General features: G+C 46.7%; 1 protein-coding gene across 1 annotated transcript in view; it reads right to left on the bottom strand.

Annotated features, from left to right (window-relative positions):
• Positions 1–5,919: 5,919 nt before the first annotated feature.
• Shc4 (SHC adaptor protein 4) overlaps positions 5,920–17,694 on the bottom strand; it is a 113,335-nt gene continuing 101,560 nt past the window's right edge. Inside the window, exons 11-12 of the mRNA XM_023724043.1 lie at positions 15,565–15,818; positions 5,920–7,806 (exon numbers count right to left, since the gene is read on the bottom strand). Of these exons, the coding sequence (XP_023579811.1) occupies positions 7,651–7,806; positions 15,565–15,818 (410 nt within the window). The 3' untranslated portion in view covers positions 5,920–7,650. The remainder of the gene's footprint in view (positions 7,807–15,564; positions 15,819–17,694) is intronic.

The raw sequence follows: 17,694 nt of genomic DNA, 5'->3' as shown, positions 1-17,694 counted from the left end.
AACAGGAAGCAGGACACTAAGCACGGAAACCGCAGCGGCTGGGAAGAGCTGAGGAAGATGAAATCATTATTCGTAGACCACTGATTCAGCAGTGGGGGTTTGAGCGCTTACGTTGTGCCACCCACGTTCTGGAGGATTACTGAAGATTGACACATGGGGCTGAGAGAGGAGATTAGGGCATGGTAACCTGGCTGGACACCTGAGCAAGGCCAGCCAGTCGCGGGGACCTGATGCCAACCTGATACCAACCTCCTGGCACGATAGCAGGCAGCTTGTGATGAGATGGCCTCGATCTGACGTCAGAGCAGACAGAAAAGACAGTGGCCGCGCAGCTGCAGTGCTGCGAACCTCTCTACCATTCCACCTCTCACCCTGCAGGGCGCAGCGCTTCTCTTTGCCTGGGCCACACTCACTTCGCAGCGCCCTTCCTTGCAGGGCACTTCTCTTTCCTTTTCTTTTTCTTTTGCCCTAAACAAACATTGAATCTTCACATTCCTCAGTCATCACATCCTTTAAATGGGACAGTAAGGGCTGGACAGGACAGTGCCGGTGACTGCAGTTCCCGGTGACCAGCGACACACCTGGCCGCTGCAGCCCCTTCTCCTAGAACCGCCCTGCTCGCAGCCATGGTGATACCAGCAATGTTCAGCTCCTCACCTGGGCTATACTTGCTTAGCTCAGGGTGTGCTAAGACCCAACCCAAACCACTATGCCCCCCTCCCAGGGAACCAAAGCACAGCTCCACGGGACCGAGGAAGGTGGAGCCACGTGGAAAAGAAGTGGGCCATCACTGTGTGTTTCGTGGAAACTGTGCAGCCACTACAGCCACGTGGCGTATTGGCAGGGTCTGGATGAAGGTCGGGAGCTTCTGCCGCTGCAAGCCAGGAGTCTGGTTCCTGGGTTTTGAGAAGCCCCACACTTCAGCTTTTGCTTGGATTCAGTTATATCTGAACCTTAAAACAGCTTTTGAAGTGAGCTGACTTAGGTCACGTAGAAGTTCAATACTGTTCCCCCAAATTTATGTCTACGTGGAGTCTAAGAATGTCACCTGGTTCGGAAAAAGGGTCTCTGCAGATATAAGTGGTTAACATAAGGCCATACTGAGTGGAGTGGCACTGAACTCATGACTGATGTCCTTAGAAGAGGACACAGGCCCAGGGGGATAGCCTATGGATGTGCAGACAGTGATCAGAGCTGAGTAGCCACGAGACAAGGAACACTGTGGCTGGGGCTGCTGGAAAAGGTAGAGGTCACTACCCCAGCACTGGGCAGAGGGCAGCCCTGTCAACTCCTTGCCCTCAGGCTTCTGGCTTCCACTGTGTGGCTGCAAAGGACTTTGTGACACTTTGTTGCCGCAGTCCAGGAAGTTCATACCACAAGGCTTCACTCCTCCCAGGTCAAGGAGTCACTGCTAGGATGCATTTGCAATGACAGATGACAGAATCTGTACCGACTCCAAATAGGGCCCATGGTGCAACAGCGAACCCAAGGATCTTCCGATGGGCCATTAGAGGACACAAACCATTTCCCAAGCCATTTCTTCAGTTATGGGAAAAGGCCATGCAAATTTGTGGGGTGTTACTTTTGTGTACCACTAGGCATCCACCAACCAAGATAATAAGGGTTACCAAGATTTAGTTTTTTGTTTTGTTTTGTTTTGTTTTGTTTTTTGAGACAGTGTAGTACAAGCTGGCCTTAAACTCAGCTCTGTAGCCTACACTGGGCTTGACTCTCAGGGATCTTCCTGCCTTAGCCTCCCAACTGCTGAGATTACGGGGTGCACCACTACACCTGGTTAAACTTTAGAATCTGTAAATTAAAACAGGTGCACTTATGAACAGGCATATCGGGAATTCATCACTTATGTGTCCAAGAGCACAAAGAGGTCACTAATCCACACCTAAGGTAGGCTGCGTTCCTGCTTTGGGATGGCGATGCTCATAGTGCCGTTCCCAGGGACCTCATGGCTTTTAACTGCTGTTATTCTTATTCTTCCTTCTTAATTACTAACTGTGTTTGGCTTTATAACTACACAATGTGCATGAAAATAATACTAACTTAGTACAGTGATACAATTCATAATAAGAGGGCTCCTAGAAAAACCAGTAAGAGAGTGAGGAGGAAGAGAGGCTGGGAAAGGGAGGGGGCCAAGCCAGCATATTCCAGGAGAATAGGGGGTCCAGCATGATCCCCTAGGGAACTCCAAAATATCCTCAAAATGGAGAGAAATGAACTGAGCTTTTGGGGTGGGGATATAGCTTAACAGCAAAGCACCTGCCTGGCCAACGCAAGGTCCTGGGTTCAATTCCTAGTAATAAATAAATAACTGGGCTTTTGCATTGGCCATGGTGGTAGGGAAGGGCAAGGGGTCCCAGCACACAGGTACCGCTGGGTTCCAGTGACCCAGAGCAAACCCGGATCTGCCCTCAGAAAGAAATGCTCACAGTACAGTGACTACACCCAGTGACAGGAGCTGGACATCCTTTTCATGTCCCCTTGGCCTGCCCTACATCTCCCCACATGCTCGGTCCTCTTTCCATCTGCAGAGACCCACCTCCCTGCTCCCTGGGCGGGGCCTCCTCTGTAAGAGATTAGGCTCATGCCCGCCCACGCCCCTACCTGCTCACAGTATCACAGGGTATTGGGTGTCCGCCTAGAACTGTGGGAGCAGCACAATCAGACCCTAGAACCCCTTCATCTGTTCTCCACTTCTATACTTTCATTATTTCAAGAAGGCTATACAGGGGCCTGGCCTTAGCTCAGTTGTTTAAGTGGCTGCTTCCACAAAGCTGTCAGCCTTGTGGAACCCTTATGGGCTGGTGAGATGGCTCAGTGGTCTGAAGCACCTACTTAGAACAAGCTTGGCAAAGCACAGGGACCGCGGTTCAATCCCCCAGCACCACATGCCAGCCAGCCCCGCCCCCTGGTGGGCTGAGCTGACCACACACACACACACACACACACACACACACACACAAATATAAATAAATTTTTTCTAAAAAGGCTATACAAATAGTTATGCCACGTGTAAACTTCAGGGCTGGCGCTTTTCCACTCTGAACAATTCCAAGAGATTGATTCAAGCGCGTCTCAAGCAGTTCCTTGCACTCCTCGGAGGTATTCTGTAATGTGGGCGTACCACGGCGTCTTTCACTCTGTATCTGTGAAAGGACCTCTGGTTGCAGGCTTGGGATTGCGATACGCAAAGCTGCCATGAACATTCCTGTACAAGGTTTCATTTTTCTGTGATCAGTTCCCAGGAGTACACCTGCTGGGTTTGCTGTTAGTGGCATAGTTTTTGTTTTTAAACGAACTTAGGCCAGGGACTGCTGGGTGTATAGGGTCTCACTACAAAGATTCTCCTGTTTTCAGCCTCCCAAGCCCTGGGATTACAGGGTGCACCACCACACCCAGCCAATTGCCGGCTCAGCACGCCCCAGGGGCAGGGCCCACATGACACGCCTGGGATCGAACGCCAGCTGTTGTGATCTGCCAAAGGAGGCGCTTTAGTCCACTGAGCTATCTGGCCAGCCCTGGCATGTTTTATTTAAAAATAAACTGCCAACTTGTTTTCTAGAACAGCTGCACTACCCCACATTCCCATCTTAAATATGCAGTCTACGGTCTCCCCGTCTAGCCAGAACTTGGTAAGGTTTTTACTTCTTGTCTTATCCTTCCTGGTAGTGTGTAGTGACACCTTGCTCTGGCTTTAATGTGCATTTTCCAACTGCATAATAATGCTGCATGTGGTTTTATGTACCTGTTTGCCACCTGTTTATCTTCCTCAATGGAATGCCTGCTCGTTTTCGCCCGTGTTCTAATCGGATTTGCTATTGACTCGTCTCACCCTGGTCTTCAGTGCCTGCGTGTGGTCCTGCAGCGCTGCACTTTCTCCCAGCTTGTAGCTTACCTCTCATCCTTTGGGAAGTTTCACAGAGCAAAAACTCCCACTTCTGATTGAGGACAGTGTATCACTTTCCCCTTAATCATGCTATCTCTGAACTCCTTCCTAGACATGATTGTCTCTGTACAAAATACCAAGGAATCAACCAAAAAAGTTCTACCAAAGCAAAACCAAAACCAAAACCAAAGAAACACTAAAAAAAAAAAAAGTGAACCAATAAAATTGATAATCAACTTTATCAAAGTTCAGAGGACGCAAGAAAACCATTAGTATGTCTATATACGGTGTTGAATATTTTCTGCCATGTTATTTCTAAAAGCCCTGTAAGTTTACGCCTCACACTTAAGTCCATAATCTAGGTACCTTCATGTTTGTATCAGGCGTGCAGCTTGTTATTTTGCTTACAAATGTTTGGTTGCTCCAGCATTATTTATTGAAAGGCTGTGTGCTTCACCCATTGCTGTTTGAGTCCTCGTAAAAATTGGCTGGACATAATTGGGCGGTTCTGTCACCTCTGTTCTGCTCCCCTGACCTGTGTGCTCTTCCTCGAGCGAAGCTCCAGTCCTGATGGCTGCAGCTGTGAAGTCTTGCTATCAGGTAGACTGATTGTTCCCACTTTGCTCTTTCACACAATTGTTTCTAGTTCCTTTGCTTGCGACAAAAAGCCTTGCTGGCACTGTGATGGGACGCACATTAAGTATATTGTTGGAGAGAACAGCCATGTTTACCTATTATGTTAGTCTTCAAAAACATTCAGTGTCTCTACATTTATTTAAATCTGTATCGCTATTCAGCATTCTATAGCTTTCTGCATACATACTGTACATATTGCTAGATTTATGTATATATATATATTTCCTTTTGTGAACAACTGTAGTTACTTAAATAATTAATCAATTAAGTAATTAATGTGCTTTTGAAGTTTTGATGTTTTTGTTGTCTTTGGAGTCTCGTGTTCATTGTTAGTATATAAAGATACAAATGAATGTTTACCTTGTGTCCGATGAGCTTCGATAAACTTGCTTAATTCTAGGAGCACTATTGTGTGATTGTGTTTCTTTTTGGTGAGCTTTTTTTTTTTTTGTTTTTTTTTTTTTTTTTTGGTAGACTCCTTGGTATTTTGTACAGACAATCATGTCATGTGCACATAGGAACACTTGTTTATTTCTCTCTGCTGTCTTCCCGTATGGACTAGACTTTCCAGTACGAAGGAAACCAAGAAAAGAGACAGCGACAGCCTTGTCCTGTACTGGATGGGCTATTTTCCCTTCCACTTTCTATCTGCCTCCAGCCCCAGGAGGTGACCATCCAGGGACTCCCTCGCTTGGTCTTCAAGTTCCCTGAGCCAGCAGTGGGTCCAGCAGATCGGAGAGAGCCACCTCTGCCGTGTCATCAGGGCTGGCCACATCCCAGCGCCAGGCCACAGCTCCGTGAGGCAGCCCCAGCTCTCCAGTTCCTGTGCGTGCTCCCGGGGAAGGTCAGGCACCCGGCACTGCCTTGTCCTGTGGTCTCCCTGTACTCTGCCCACACCTGCAGTTGCTCCTTCATTGACATCTCCTCAAATTACCCGATTTAGGGGGTCGTGTGTTTCCTGCCAGGACTTTGATATCCTACTGATGATAAAATTTCCAAATCCCAAACACCACACCTACATTGTCAGTTGTCACAAAGTGATCAGTGTTTATTTTTTCTTTTAAAAAGTGATGTACCGGTATTTATAGGCAAATGGATTTCTACCTGAAAACAGATGAAGATGAGAAGGTGAGGTTAAAATAGCCTAAGGACATTCCTTCGTTGCTCTGCACTGTTCTCACGAGCCAGCGGTGTCTGGGTGCAGCGCTACTACCTAAGCTACCTGACTGCAGGAGTCCTCTCCGCCTCAGCGCACTGCCCACACCATGCACCACCACGCACCACGGCCACAGCCGGCCACGTCTGCACCCAGGACTCCCCGCCGATCCACCAGTGATCCTCCTGCCCAGCCCGGCCCAGCCCAGCCCACCGCCCACCCTGTCTCTGCTGCAGAAGGTTAATGTCGCACATTTCTATTACCTCTACCCTAGCTGAGTCCCTTCATGAGCTAAAGTGACCAAGAACTAAGTTATTAGAAAACAGGTAAGAAAGGCACTATTTCCTAGTTGTATGAAAGGAGGCAAAACTAGCTAATATGAACAGCAGCCAGAGATAAAATCTGAAGCCTTTCCACAAAATAGTAGAGCTCGGTGTGTCAGTGCCTAGATGACTTCTATTCCAAAACAAATCGATAATCACAAACATTAGCTGCACTGCGTAACCAAATGAAATGAGTTTAGGCATTTATCAGGACGAAACAAAGGTGCAAACAAAACAAAACTTGCCCTGCAGTCATAGCCTTATCTCCACATGCAGTGGCCAGGACACCTGTATTATTCCATAGTTTCTGAAAGGCTTTGATGTCCTTTATGCCATTTATCCTTACGGTATAAACACAGACTAAAGAAAAACGCTCATGTACAGACAGCTTAGCGGTCCTGACGTCAAATGAAAAGCTTGCGTATTGTAGGCGGGCACGGGCTATCTCCAGAGTGAAGTGGAGCTCAGGGCTCACCCGCTCCAGCTCTCTCATTTTATAGACCAGAAAACCGGAACCCAGAGAGGCCTGGTGGCTGGCTGAAGGTCGCAGAGATGTGCCCCGGCACAGCGCTTCTCCCCACACAGTGCCTGCTGTGCTTATCGTCTGCACACTGGCCCACCTGCAGCAGACCCCGCCAGCACCCTCCCATCCAGTGTGTTCCCTCTCTTCTGCAGCAGTTTGTCTGATCATGGCTAGGAAAGGTCCTAGGTCACATGGAGACATTGAGACTGTGATTTGGAGGCAGCCAATCCAAAGAGACATTCCCCACACTTTCCACTATATTTTGTGCTTCCAATTAGGACAGTTCCAGTTTGGATACTGAGTAAGAACACTGATTTTGTCTGGAATTTTTCTATAAACCTAGGTTCTCAGGGGCCTTGTGGCAAGGGCCTGGGAGAAAAGGATGAACACAGAAATGGCTGGCAGAGCTGGTCGCTTCCAGATGTCACTGACTGTACAAGCAGCCCACATAGCAGAGACGGAGACATCAGGCCAAAGAGCATGGGCTCCAGCCCTTTAACCAAAAAGTGGACAGAGCCATGAAGCAGCCTATCCTTTCAGTGGCTTCACCTCCACCGGCACAGAGACAGTCTGAATTCAGCGGCATGTTTATTTTTAACATTGCAGTCAAAAATGCTACTAAACAGAAAGTATAATAAGTAAACTGCTTGATTTCTTAGTAAGGAAGAACTCCATTTTTGGCAAATGGTTCTGTAGTTATAGAACGTGAAGACACTTGGAGCTAACCTCCCCCCTAGGAAAATGCCCCAAGTTATCAAGGTGAAAGGCACGTACAACTGCCCCAGCAGTTCAGGTTGTCTTTAGCATGTGAAATTTTAATTGTGCTTTTTAGCTTGTTATTAATACAGTGTGACTTTAGAAAGTGACATCCGTGCATATGTAGTTTCTTTTCAAATGGATCAACCCTCCTCCTTTTTTTTTTCTGATTTGCATTTTCTGAAGACATTTTGTTAGTTCTTTGCTTTATAAAAGATCTAGTTATTAGAGTCTTTGAAAGTTGCACTTCACAATTCGTGCTCTGCGGAATCTAGGAACGAAGCCGGAGTTATCTTTATGCCCTCAGATAAAACAGAGCTCCTCGAAATAGCACTGGGAAGGGGCTCCAACGCCGTCACTTCTTGGAGTGCAAAAGTCCAGGATTATTATCTTTTCTCACTGGTTGTTTAAGGGTTACCTCGCTTCCAGAAGAGATGATTGGCAAACTGTTATCCATGTGGTATTTGATGAGGTGGCCGACACTGTCAAACACATGATCCTTGGTCCTCACCTTGAAATGGAAGTATAAATACACTGAAGTTAGACAACAGCAATTCTTCGGAAAGGAGGAAACAATCAGAGGGGGAAACCAGACATGTCCAGAAAGAAGATATTCTGATGACTAAAGAAAAGTTTCTTTTCAACACTGTATTCTTTAGTAAATAATTTTCTCATTCTCTACCTTCCTATCCTCTTACAGCAACTATCCTTAGAAGTCGGGATTATGATGAATACCTGTCGGTCAATGCAAACTTGCATTGTCATTGTTTAATATCTTGCATCATGTCTCCATTTCTGTAAGTATTTAACTGTCTCCCCTATACAGTCTGAGATTCAGGATTACAGTATTCTTTTTTTTTTTTTTCTGGTACTGGGGATTGAACTCAGGACCTTGTGCTTGCCAGGCAGGCACTTATTTACTGGGCTATCTCCCTGGCCCCAATTCTAGTAGTCTTCCATCAGGCAGAGGCAGTCCTCCCAAGCTTCCCCTTGTCTACGGGAAGCTCCCCCTCTGGAGAAGCCTCTCCTGTCCTCCAAGACACATGGTTGGACTCCTCTCATAGGAACTCTTGTCTCTTTCCTGCTGCCTTCAGATACGGGCACTCATTCATAAATATTTATTGCACAGAACTTACTATCTGCACGCCCAGGAACTCACTGTCCCAGGCCAGACCTCCCACCGTGAACCTCCCCCCTGGTGTTATGCACCCCTACCCTGCGCACAGGCAGAGGCATGTCCTGTTATCCATCCCAGCTCGCCGCCTTGGAAGCCTGGCAGCCTGTGCTCTTGTTCAGAGAGGAACCAGGGACCGTGCAGAGATGGGAATCATGTAGCTGGGAAGCTCCTTGGGATGTAATTCTGCTGTTTCTACAAGGAATCTTCCAGTTCTGTCTAGGTACTGGGTCTTGGTCTAAAAATATAGACTTACTGCAATAAATGACAGAATTTTAATATGAACTCAGAATTAGATAATGGTATTGCAGTGATATAAAATTTCTCCCTAGTCTTAGCAAACACGTGCTCTTAGACAGAGAAGAAAAGGGCAGAGCAACTTTAGCTATAATGCCTGCAAACCTCGCCGGAGTTCTTGTCTCTTCCATCTCATCCCCTCTACAGCCCGATTCTGCTGACCAATGCTGCCAGACTCCACTTTAGTTCCTTTACGTCTCCTCTGTTTTCCTGCTTCCACTCCGTGTGTGTGGGCACAGAGGTGGGACATTCACTGGGGCTGAATCCAGAGCCTTCACACTAGGTTATGGCCCTTTGAACATTGATTGATTGGCTGATTGATTGATTGATTGATTGACCTAGACAGGGTCTCACTAAGTTGCTAAGTTGAATCCAGGCTGTGTTCAAATTTGCCATCCCCCTGCCTCGGTCTCCCAGATTGCATGCTCCCCACGCAAGCTGTCTGCTGCCTCTATTCTGATTCAAACTTTCTCTGCTGTTGACCTAGAAGCCCCTACGTACTTCCTCCGTGTCTGGTCTCCCCACCCAGTCAACCCATACACAAATATCAAATTAATCTTCCTAGTACAGAGATTGTAAACTGGCCGCTCTCTGGCCAAACACCGAGATGTTATAGTTAGGAGTTAGATAGAGGTCCCCATAGAGGGCGCTAAGTGTTTTGAATTGAAAATGGGGAGAGTTCATGTAATATTTTAATTATGTGTGGCTTCTTTGGAAGAATCAGCTCTGGCCCACAGGCCTGTCCTGGGCATGGCCGCCAAGGCACAATGCACCTGGGCACAGCCCACCACACCCTGTGCTTTTCCTGGCTACCTCATTACCTGTACCGGCCACCTGGCCTGTATCTCCACCCACACGGGCTTTTCAAAAAACTGTGATGAAAAGCCAACCAGGCCTCCGAGAGTCCAGTACCGTATTGCCAGCTGAAGCACGAAGCTGTGGGGCGCGTCCCTGGAACTGCCTAGCGCAGCTCTAGCTGCCCCATGGAGCACCCCTCCCCCAGGCCCCAGCACCCACCAGTCGGGCCCCAGCACCCACCAGCCCACTGCCTGTCTCCAAGTGAGACTGCGGTGGGCACCTCACAGATGCAGCCCGCAGTGTTTGTCCTTCTGGGACGGCTCTCTCGGCTTCACTCAGTGCTCTCAGGGTCCTTGAGGGCAACAGCTCGTGCCGAGAGCCCCTTCTTCCTGGGTCTCAGTGGCGGCCCAGTGCGTGTGCACACGGCATTTTCTTTCTCATCGTTAGCTGATGCACCTTAAAGTCCCACTTTCCTATCTTTGCTTTCGTGGCTTACACCTTTGGGGATCTGATCTAAGACATCACTGCCAAAACCAACCTTCTAAAGCTTTCCCCCTAGGTTTTCTCCTAGGAGTGCGCTGGAGTTGTTCGTTACAGAAAATAAGGGTCCAATTTCATACTTCTGCATCCATTTGTTGACATTACCCTTTACTCTTTGTACAGTCATGACACTTTTTGAAGATCATTTCTGGGCTATACACACTGTTCTATTGTCTATCTTCCTGCCAATACCATACTGTTTTGATTAATGTACTTTGTAATATGTTTAGAAATATGAAATGATTTTCCTAATTTCTTTCTCTCTCCCTCTCTTGGGATAGTTTGTCATTGGTATATAGAACCTGATGTGTTATTGTACATCAGTTTTGTATTTCCTGCAATTTTATTGATTTGTCAATGCTAACAATTTTTTTTGTTCAGTCTTTCAGATTTTCTACATGTAAGGTCATGTCATTGTCAGAGAAATGTTTCATGTGATGTGAATCATCTAGATCCAGTGCATTCACTGGGTAAATCTGGCTACTTACTATTTCTCAGAAGCTGAGAGCTGGCTACCCCTACCTTGGGAAAGAGATGTTATACAGAGATAGCTTTGAGTGCACAGCCATCTGCAAACCAAATTTCTGGCTGATTTGGATTTTTTTTCCTTGCCTAGTTGCTTTGGATAATTCTTGTAGTACTATGTTGACAAGAAGTGGTGAGAATGGGCATTATTATCTTGACCCTGATATTTGAGTAGAAGATTTCAATTTTTACCATGGAGTATGTTGTCAGTTGTGAGAGTCTGATCTACACCTTTATTACATTCAGTCAACTTTTTTCTACTTCTAGATTTTTTTATTCTTTCTATAATGAAAGTACTGGATTTTGTCAAGTGCTTTTTCTGTACCATACTCTCTGCTCAATAGATTCAGAAAAAGCATTTGACAAAAGCCAGGACTTTCATTATTGTTCCTTTTGTGTAGTGTCTTTCTTTGGTTTGGAATCAGAAATTATACTGGCCTCTTCAAATGAGAGTAACCATTGCTTTCCCAAGTTGTTTTGAAGTGCTTGTGAAGGACTGGTCATAGTTCTCTAATTAGTCGATGCGGTTCACCAATGAATGTACCATTATTGGCATATGTTTTATTACTGATTCAATCCTGTTAGAAGTTTAGGAATATTCAGATTTTCTGTTTCCTCATCATTTGATCTTGTTAGCTGTATCTTTGTAGGAATTTATCCATTTCTTCTAGGTTATCCAATTTGTTGGCATGTAGCTGTGCATGGCGGTCTCGTAATCCTTTTAATCGTGTAGCTCCATTATACACTAGCATTTCCTTGCATTTTCAGTCTCATTTGTCTTCTCCTTTTGCTTGGTTATCTTAGCCAAAGGGTTACCAATTTTCATGATGTCTTCAACAACAACTTCTTTTTTTTTTCCGTTACATTTTTACTCTATTCCATTTACTCTTCCCTGCTGTGACATGCCTACCATCTAAGCAACCCTTGGGGACCCATTTGGCTAAAGGCTTGGTGCTCAGGGTGCCTTCGCAGGAGATGGGGTAGAGCCTCTGGGGGGTGACGCACAGAGAAGTCCCCAGGGCACCGACAGCACGCCCTCAGAAGCTACTCTCAGAGGCCTCCTTGGCCGCTCTCACAACCAGACTGCTGTAAGGCCTGGCTTTGGCCCCACCCTCCTCTCTCTGCCCCCAGATTGAGAAGGGTTACTGGTTTGACCCTCATGTGGCCCCCATGTCATGGAGTGACAGAGCCAAGGGGCAGTCATCACCATGCCTCGTCGGCATCCAGCCTCCAGCCTGAGCTACACAGACTTTTCTCCTTATAAGTCAGCTGCCGTGGGACTTCAGGCCTAGTAATGCAACACTAATACCTTCTCTAATCTTAATTATTACCTGCCTTTTGCTAAATTTGTGCTTAGTTCCTCTTCGGGGGTATAAAGTTCAATTATTTGAGATCCCCTTTCTTTTTATTAGATATTAATCACTAAAACTTCCCTCTTATTAAGGCCTTTGCAGACATCTAAAGAATTTTGATACATAATGCTTTCATTTGTCTTAAGATATTTTGTCATTTTCCTTTTAGCTTCTTGGAGCTACTGGATATGGAAGAGTGTCACTTAAATTCCAACTATGTGGAAGTACTAATTTTGATTCCACCATTAGTCTTAGCTCTAGTTTGTTGCTGTGTGGTACGATTTCAATCTTCAGTTTGTTCAACTTGTCGGCGTGTGGCACGGCTTCAGTCTGCCTCCTCTTGCTCTGAAGATGGCTCTTGGAGCATTCGATCTGTAGTCTGGCTCAAGTTCCCTGTTTTCTCATTCACCTCCTGTCTGATAGTCTATCCTTTAGCGACAAGGACACTCACATCCCCTGAGCGATTGTGCTGCTTTCTATTTCTCGCTTTAGTCTTACGAATGTTTGTTTCATATGGGTGCTCAGCTCTTGGCATTCATGTACATTAATTTTATCTTCCTGAGGGATGGATCCTTCTACCGTTATGTCATGTCCTTCTTTCCTTTGGGGGAATATTTTTACTTAAAAATCTACATTGTCTGATATGAGCGCGGCCACCCTGCTCTCTGGTCACCATCACTTGTGTGGAATACCTTTTTCTGTCCTTTCAGTTGCAGCCCATATGGTAGCTCCATTTAAAACTAGTCACTTGGATAGCACACAGTGGCATCTTTTTTAAAATCCATTCTGCCACTCCATCCTTTTTTTAAACAAATAAATTTTATTTATTTATTTATTTATTTATTTATTTATTTGGCACAGGGTCTCCCTACACAGCTGGAACGTGTAGTGCTCCTCCTGTTATAGCCTCCCCAGTGCTGGGATTGTTGGCATGCGCCACCATGCCAACTTTTGGTGGCTAGCACAGCGTACCCATGTGTGGGGCTGGCGTGGCATGTGGTACAGGCAATCAACCCTGGGTCCTTGTGCTTGCCAGGCAGATACTTAGACCACCAAGCTAACTTTCCAGCCCTGTCACTCTGTCACTTGATGGGAAAACTTAATCTATTTACATTTAAAGAATTTTTTACTAGGAAAGAAATAGTTTTTATTTTGTTAATTGTTTTCTATCTATATTACAATTTTTTTCCTCTCTTGCTGTCTTCCTTTGTGTTTCATTGATTCTTATTTTTTGGGGTGGTGATGAGTATTGATTCCTTTGTGAATCTTCTGCAGTGATTTTATGTGTAGTTACCACGGGCTAACATAAAGCATTTTATAATAACCTACTTTTAGCTGATCACAACTTAGCTGTAATGCCACACCAACAGCCTCTATTTGTACTCCACACACACAACTTTACGTTATTGATTTTGAAAGTTATACCTTTGCATACTAAAACCTGCTTTACTTTTGTCTTTTAGCTTCTATTCCAGAATCATGTCACGTGACCAGCATTGTCCCAGTGTCACCTTCTCCTCTGTCTGTATGTTTGCCTTCACCAGTGAGCTGCATACTCTCGTATACACTCACGTTACTGTTTACCTCTTTTTATTTCATCTTGAAGGGCTCTCGTTAGCGTTTCTGTAAAGCATATTAACGGTCATGAACTTCAGTTTTTGTTTATCCCAGAAAGTCTTCATTCAGCCCTCATTGTTAAATGATAGTAGATACAGTATCCTGGTTGACAGGTTTTTCTTCCTTCAGCATTTTCTTTCTTTCTTTCTTTCTTTCTTTCTTTCTTTCTTTCTTTCTTTCTTTCTTCTTTTTTTCTTTTCTTTTTGCAGAACCAGGGATTGAACTCAGGCCCTAGCACTTGCCAGGGAAGTGCTTACTCTACTGAGCCATCTCCCGGGCCCCTCCTGCAGCATTTTGAATATACCAAGTCCCTGATGGCACTGCAGAAGGTGTGATAAACCACCGACAGCCGGAGGAGTGTCTCCTTGCCCAGACTGTCTTCTCTTCTCTTCCTGCCTTCAGATCCTACCCTTGGCTTCTGATGTCGATGTGCCTCGTCGACGTGCCTCCTTGCCTGTTTCTTTGGATTCCTCATGCTTGGTGTCTACTGAGCTTCGTGAATCCAGTATCTATTCTTTCTCCAGACGCCACTGATAGGGGATGTCATTTCTCTGGGCCTGTGTGTTCCGTTTCTCAATTAGAGACTGGCCGGGTGTCCGGAAGCTTGTAACCGCTCGCTCGCTTGTGTCTTTCTCTGGCACCTAAGTTCTTGGCCTCTACAGCAGCAAAAACCTCACTCTTTGGCAGCCACTGGACACCCGTGCCGTGCAGACTTCCCGGCAGCTCCGCAGTAAGGCAAGTTTCCTGGCCACTGTGATGCCCAGAGCACCCTTCCCCTCCTGGGGAGAAGCCTCGCTCGCTGCCTGGCTCCTAGGGCCCTGAGCAAGGCCAGGTGCAGCCAGCTAGCAGGGCCCTTTTCTCTTCCCAACAGCTCCCAGCCCCCAAATGATACTGGTTCCATGACCATTCTGTGTGCGCCGTGCCCAAGCAGTCCCCCAACCACCCTCAGAAAATGTGGACCTGGGGATACATGCTCCAATCTGCTCTGCCCCTCTAGGAAAAGGCCCTGTGCCAGGTTGTCCTTTCATGCGCTAAGCTGTGCTGCTGTAGGTGAAGTGAGATCACTCTTCTTACCACATTCCCCATGAGGGCCTCAGCTTTATGCCACCTGGGGTGCACAACTTCTCAGCTGGGTTCTGGAATTCTCATAAAGATATATGGGGCCCCAGAGAACTGTTAAATCGGTCTCTGTTGGGCAAGGAGGGCTAGCATGGTCTCTTCTGATGTCATCACTGGAACTTCCTCTTGCTCATGTCATGATTTATGTAAGGATATACGTAAGGATTTTATCATTCCCCTTCCAAAACTGCCAAGATTACCAGGCCTACAGACTCAGCGTTTGGTCTCTATTATCCCCCCATCATGGTGCCCTCCTACCTTCCCAGGATCCTTATCTGTTGTCTAAGGTATTCTGGGCCCTGGCCGTATATCTCCGGTTGACTGATTGCCATCCTATTATTTGGCCTGCTCCTATGGCTCCTTCCTTAGACGCCACGATCCCTTTTGAAATTCTCTTCCAGGGCTTATCTTAATGTCAGACCCTACCCAGAACAATCTCCCTATCCTGATAAAACCCATAAGGCTCTGGTTGAACCATCCTTATCTCACTCTGCCTTGTAGTATAACTGCTTAAGCACCTGCTCTAAGCATGCTGTGAGCAAGAACCATTTAACTGATGTGAGCAAGAGTCAGAAGTGAGTCCCTGTCCTACCATGAGGCAGGTATTCGTCTCATCATGCAGCTGCCCTGAGGACAGGAAGCCTCTGTCCTCTAACTGCTCCCCAGGGTGGCCTCCTACTTGAACCCTTCCCTTAGCTTTTCCTTAGCACTCCCTGCTCCAGCTGGAAGGTTCAAGAAAAAATAACCGCATAGCCTTGAATACCACTCAATATCAGGCTTTGGACGCCATTCAGAGAAACCGGAGCAGAACAACATCCTGTGGAGTGGAAGGAGGGGTCCACAGTACCTTGCCTTCGGGGTCCACCAGGAGAAGGTGTTTTGCCTGGCCGCCCTGGAGTCCACTCAGTACATACTGGCCAGGGGATGTTGCACTTTCTCGAACCAGAAAGTCCCCGTCCTTCACCAGCAGGCGCTCGGCTGCCTTCCTGCTCAGCTGGCCGTGGTAGCAGCCCTCACTCCACAGCTGCTGCCTCACGTGCGGCACAGAATGAGAGCTGGCGGGTGGGGCTGCGGCGCCTGGCTGGACAGTCTCCGGGGCCTCTGACGTCAGAACACAAAGAGACACCACCGCGTCACCTCCTCGCCCACCCTTCCCTGCATTCACTCAGCAAACAGAACCGAGGTCCTCCTGTGTGCCAGGCTCTGCTGAACTGCCTTGATGGGCACACAGAGGAGGGCCTGTTTTCACTCATAATTTAATTAATGATCGATCCAAACATTGCCTTTGGCTTCTGTCACCCCAAAGGCAGACCCAGGCATAGTTTTCCTTCAGATGAGAGATGGAATCAACTCGTGAGCTGCTTCTACGCCTGCACAGAAAGGCTCCTTATGGCCTTGAGGCTGCTAGAGAAAGAGGAGGAAGCTTACGCTGGGCCTGGATTGCAGAAACCTTCCACAAACAGGAACAGGAACTTTGGATTAAATTTAGCATTTAGCTTTCTTATTATGCTCCTAGGGATTGAGCCCAGGGCCTGCATACTGAGCTGCACCCCCAACTCTTCATATATTTTTTCATTCTGAGCCAGGCTCTCACTAAATTGCTAAGGCTGAGCTCAAACGTGTGATCCTCCTGCCTTGGCCTCTGAGACTTCAGTACTAACAATTATTATAAATGTGCACCATCATGCCGGCCCCTCCCTTTTTAAACTAGTTTACAAATTCCTGTTGTGCTTCTAGGGATTCCTTAACCAAAACCTTTGAAGCTTGCTAAACCGCCTAGCGCTCCCACTAAAGGACCTGTCTATTGCCTATTCACCTACCTGGATAAAACTGAGTTAAGGAGGAGAAAGGAAGCACAGGCCAGTGAGGCCCAGCCTAAGCCATGCCCAGGCCTTGTAGAGCAAGTGTTGTTCAGAGTCAAGAGATCTGGGAAGGGGCGAGCACAGCAGTGCACAGGACCACTGACAGGGCTAAGGATCATCACGGAACTGCCATGTAGTGTCACAGGCACTGCTAAGAGCTACACATACTTCATGTGACCTTACTTTCAAAATCAGACAGGCCTAATAACGCTCTTCAGCAAGGTTAAGCCACTCACTTACAGTCCCTTGGCTAATATGTTGTAGATCTGGGATTAGAAAGAAGGGGCAACTGACCGCAAAGCCCAGACTTTAATCTGGATATGAAACTACTTCCATTTTGCAGAACTCACCTCACCTTCACCTCTGTAGTGTCTGCAATGGCCCCCAGTAGATGGCAGGGCCAACAGATTGAGGAGCAGCATCTCCAGAGGAACAGCATAAATGTCAGGGAAAACTTGAGAGGAATTCACCAGGAAATAACCGTAACAACGAGCTTTGTGTTTTATCTGCAAAGGCCATTTTGCTTAGAAACTAATCTTTTATTAATGCAAAGGAATATTTACATCCTTATGCTACACTCTCAGCATTGAGAAGTTCAGCTGGCGCGTTCGGTTCCCGGCTTGCAGAGACCCACTCCACGGAGTCGCTGGTAGGCAGGCAGGGCCCTGTGGACAGGACACAGTTCTCCCGTGACTATGCTACAGCTTCGCCCCTGCGTAAGAACTGCCTTCTGCATAACACAGTTATGATGCAGCAGTCTGAAGTCGCTTTTTAAAATATCTTGAAGTGTACTGACTGGAAATAATTTTCCTTCACGAATAATAAAATGTTCCTATTGTTGCCAGAAAAAGCCTAATGAAATGTGTCTAGACTTGATGAACGATGTTGTAGTTGGCCTTGGTGCGGCCCACTTTCAGATGTAATGAAGCACTTCTAAGGAAAGGCTGTGTGTACGTGTGGGACGTGACACGTGTGTGTGTGAGGCCATGCCTGTGTGCATATGTGTTGGCACGTGCATCCTAGTGTGTGATGGATTTTGATTTATCCTGAGATTATGGTGCAGGGCTTTTGGACAAGGACAAAACAAAAGAGAAGTAGACATTATATCATCTCAA

This window comes from Octodon degus, unplaced genomic scaffold, assembly GCF_000260255.1.
Source record: "Octodon degus isolate 3935 unplaced genomic scaffold, OctDeg1.0 scaffold00105, whole genome shotgun sequence".
Lineage (NCBI taxonomy): Eukaryota > Metazoa > Chordata > Mammalia > Rodentia > Octodontidae > Octodon > Octodon degus.
Note: the sequence above shows the minus strand (reverse complement) of the source record. Positions and strands in the feature narration are given on the sequence as shown.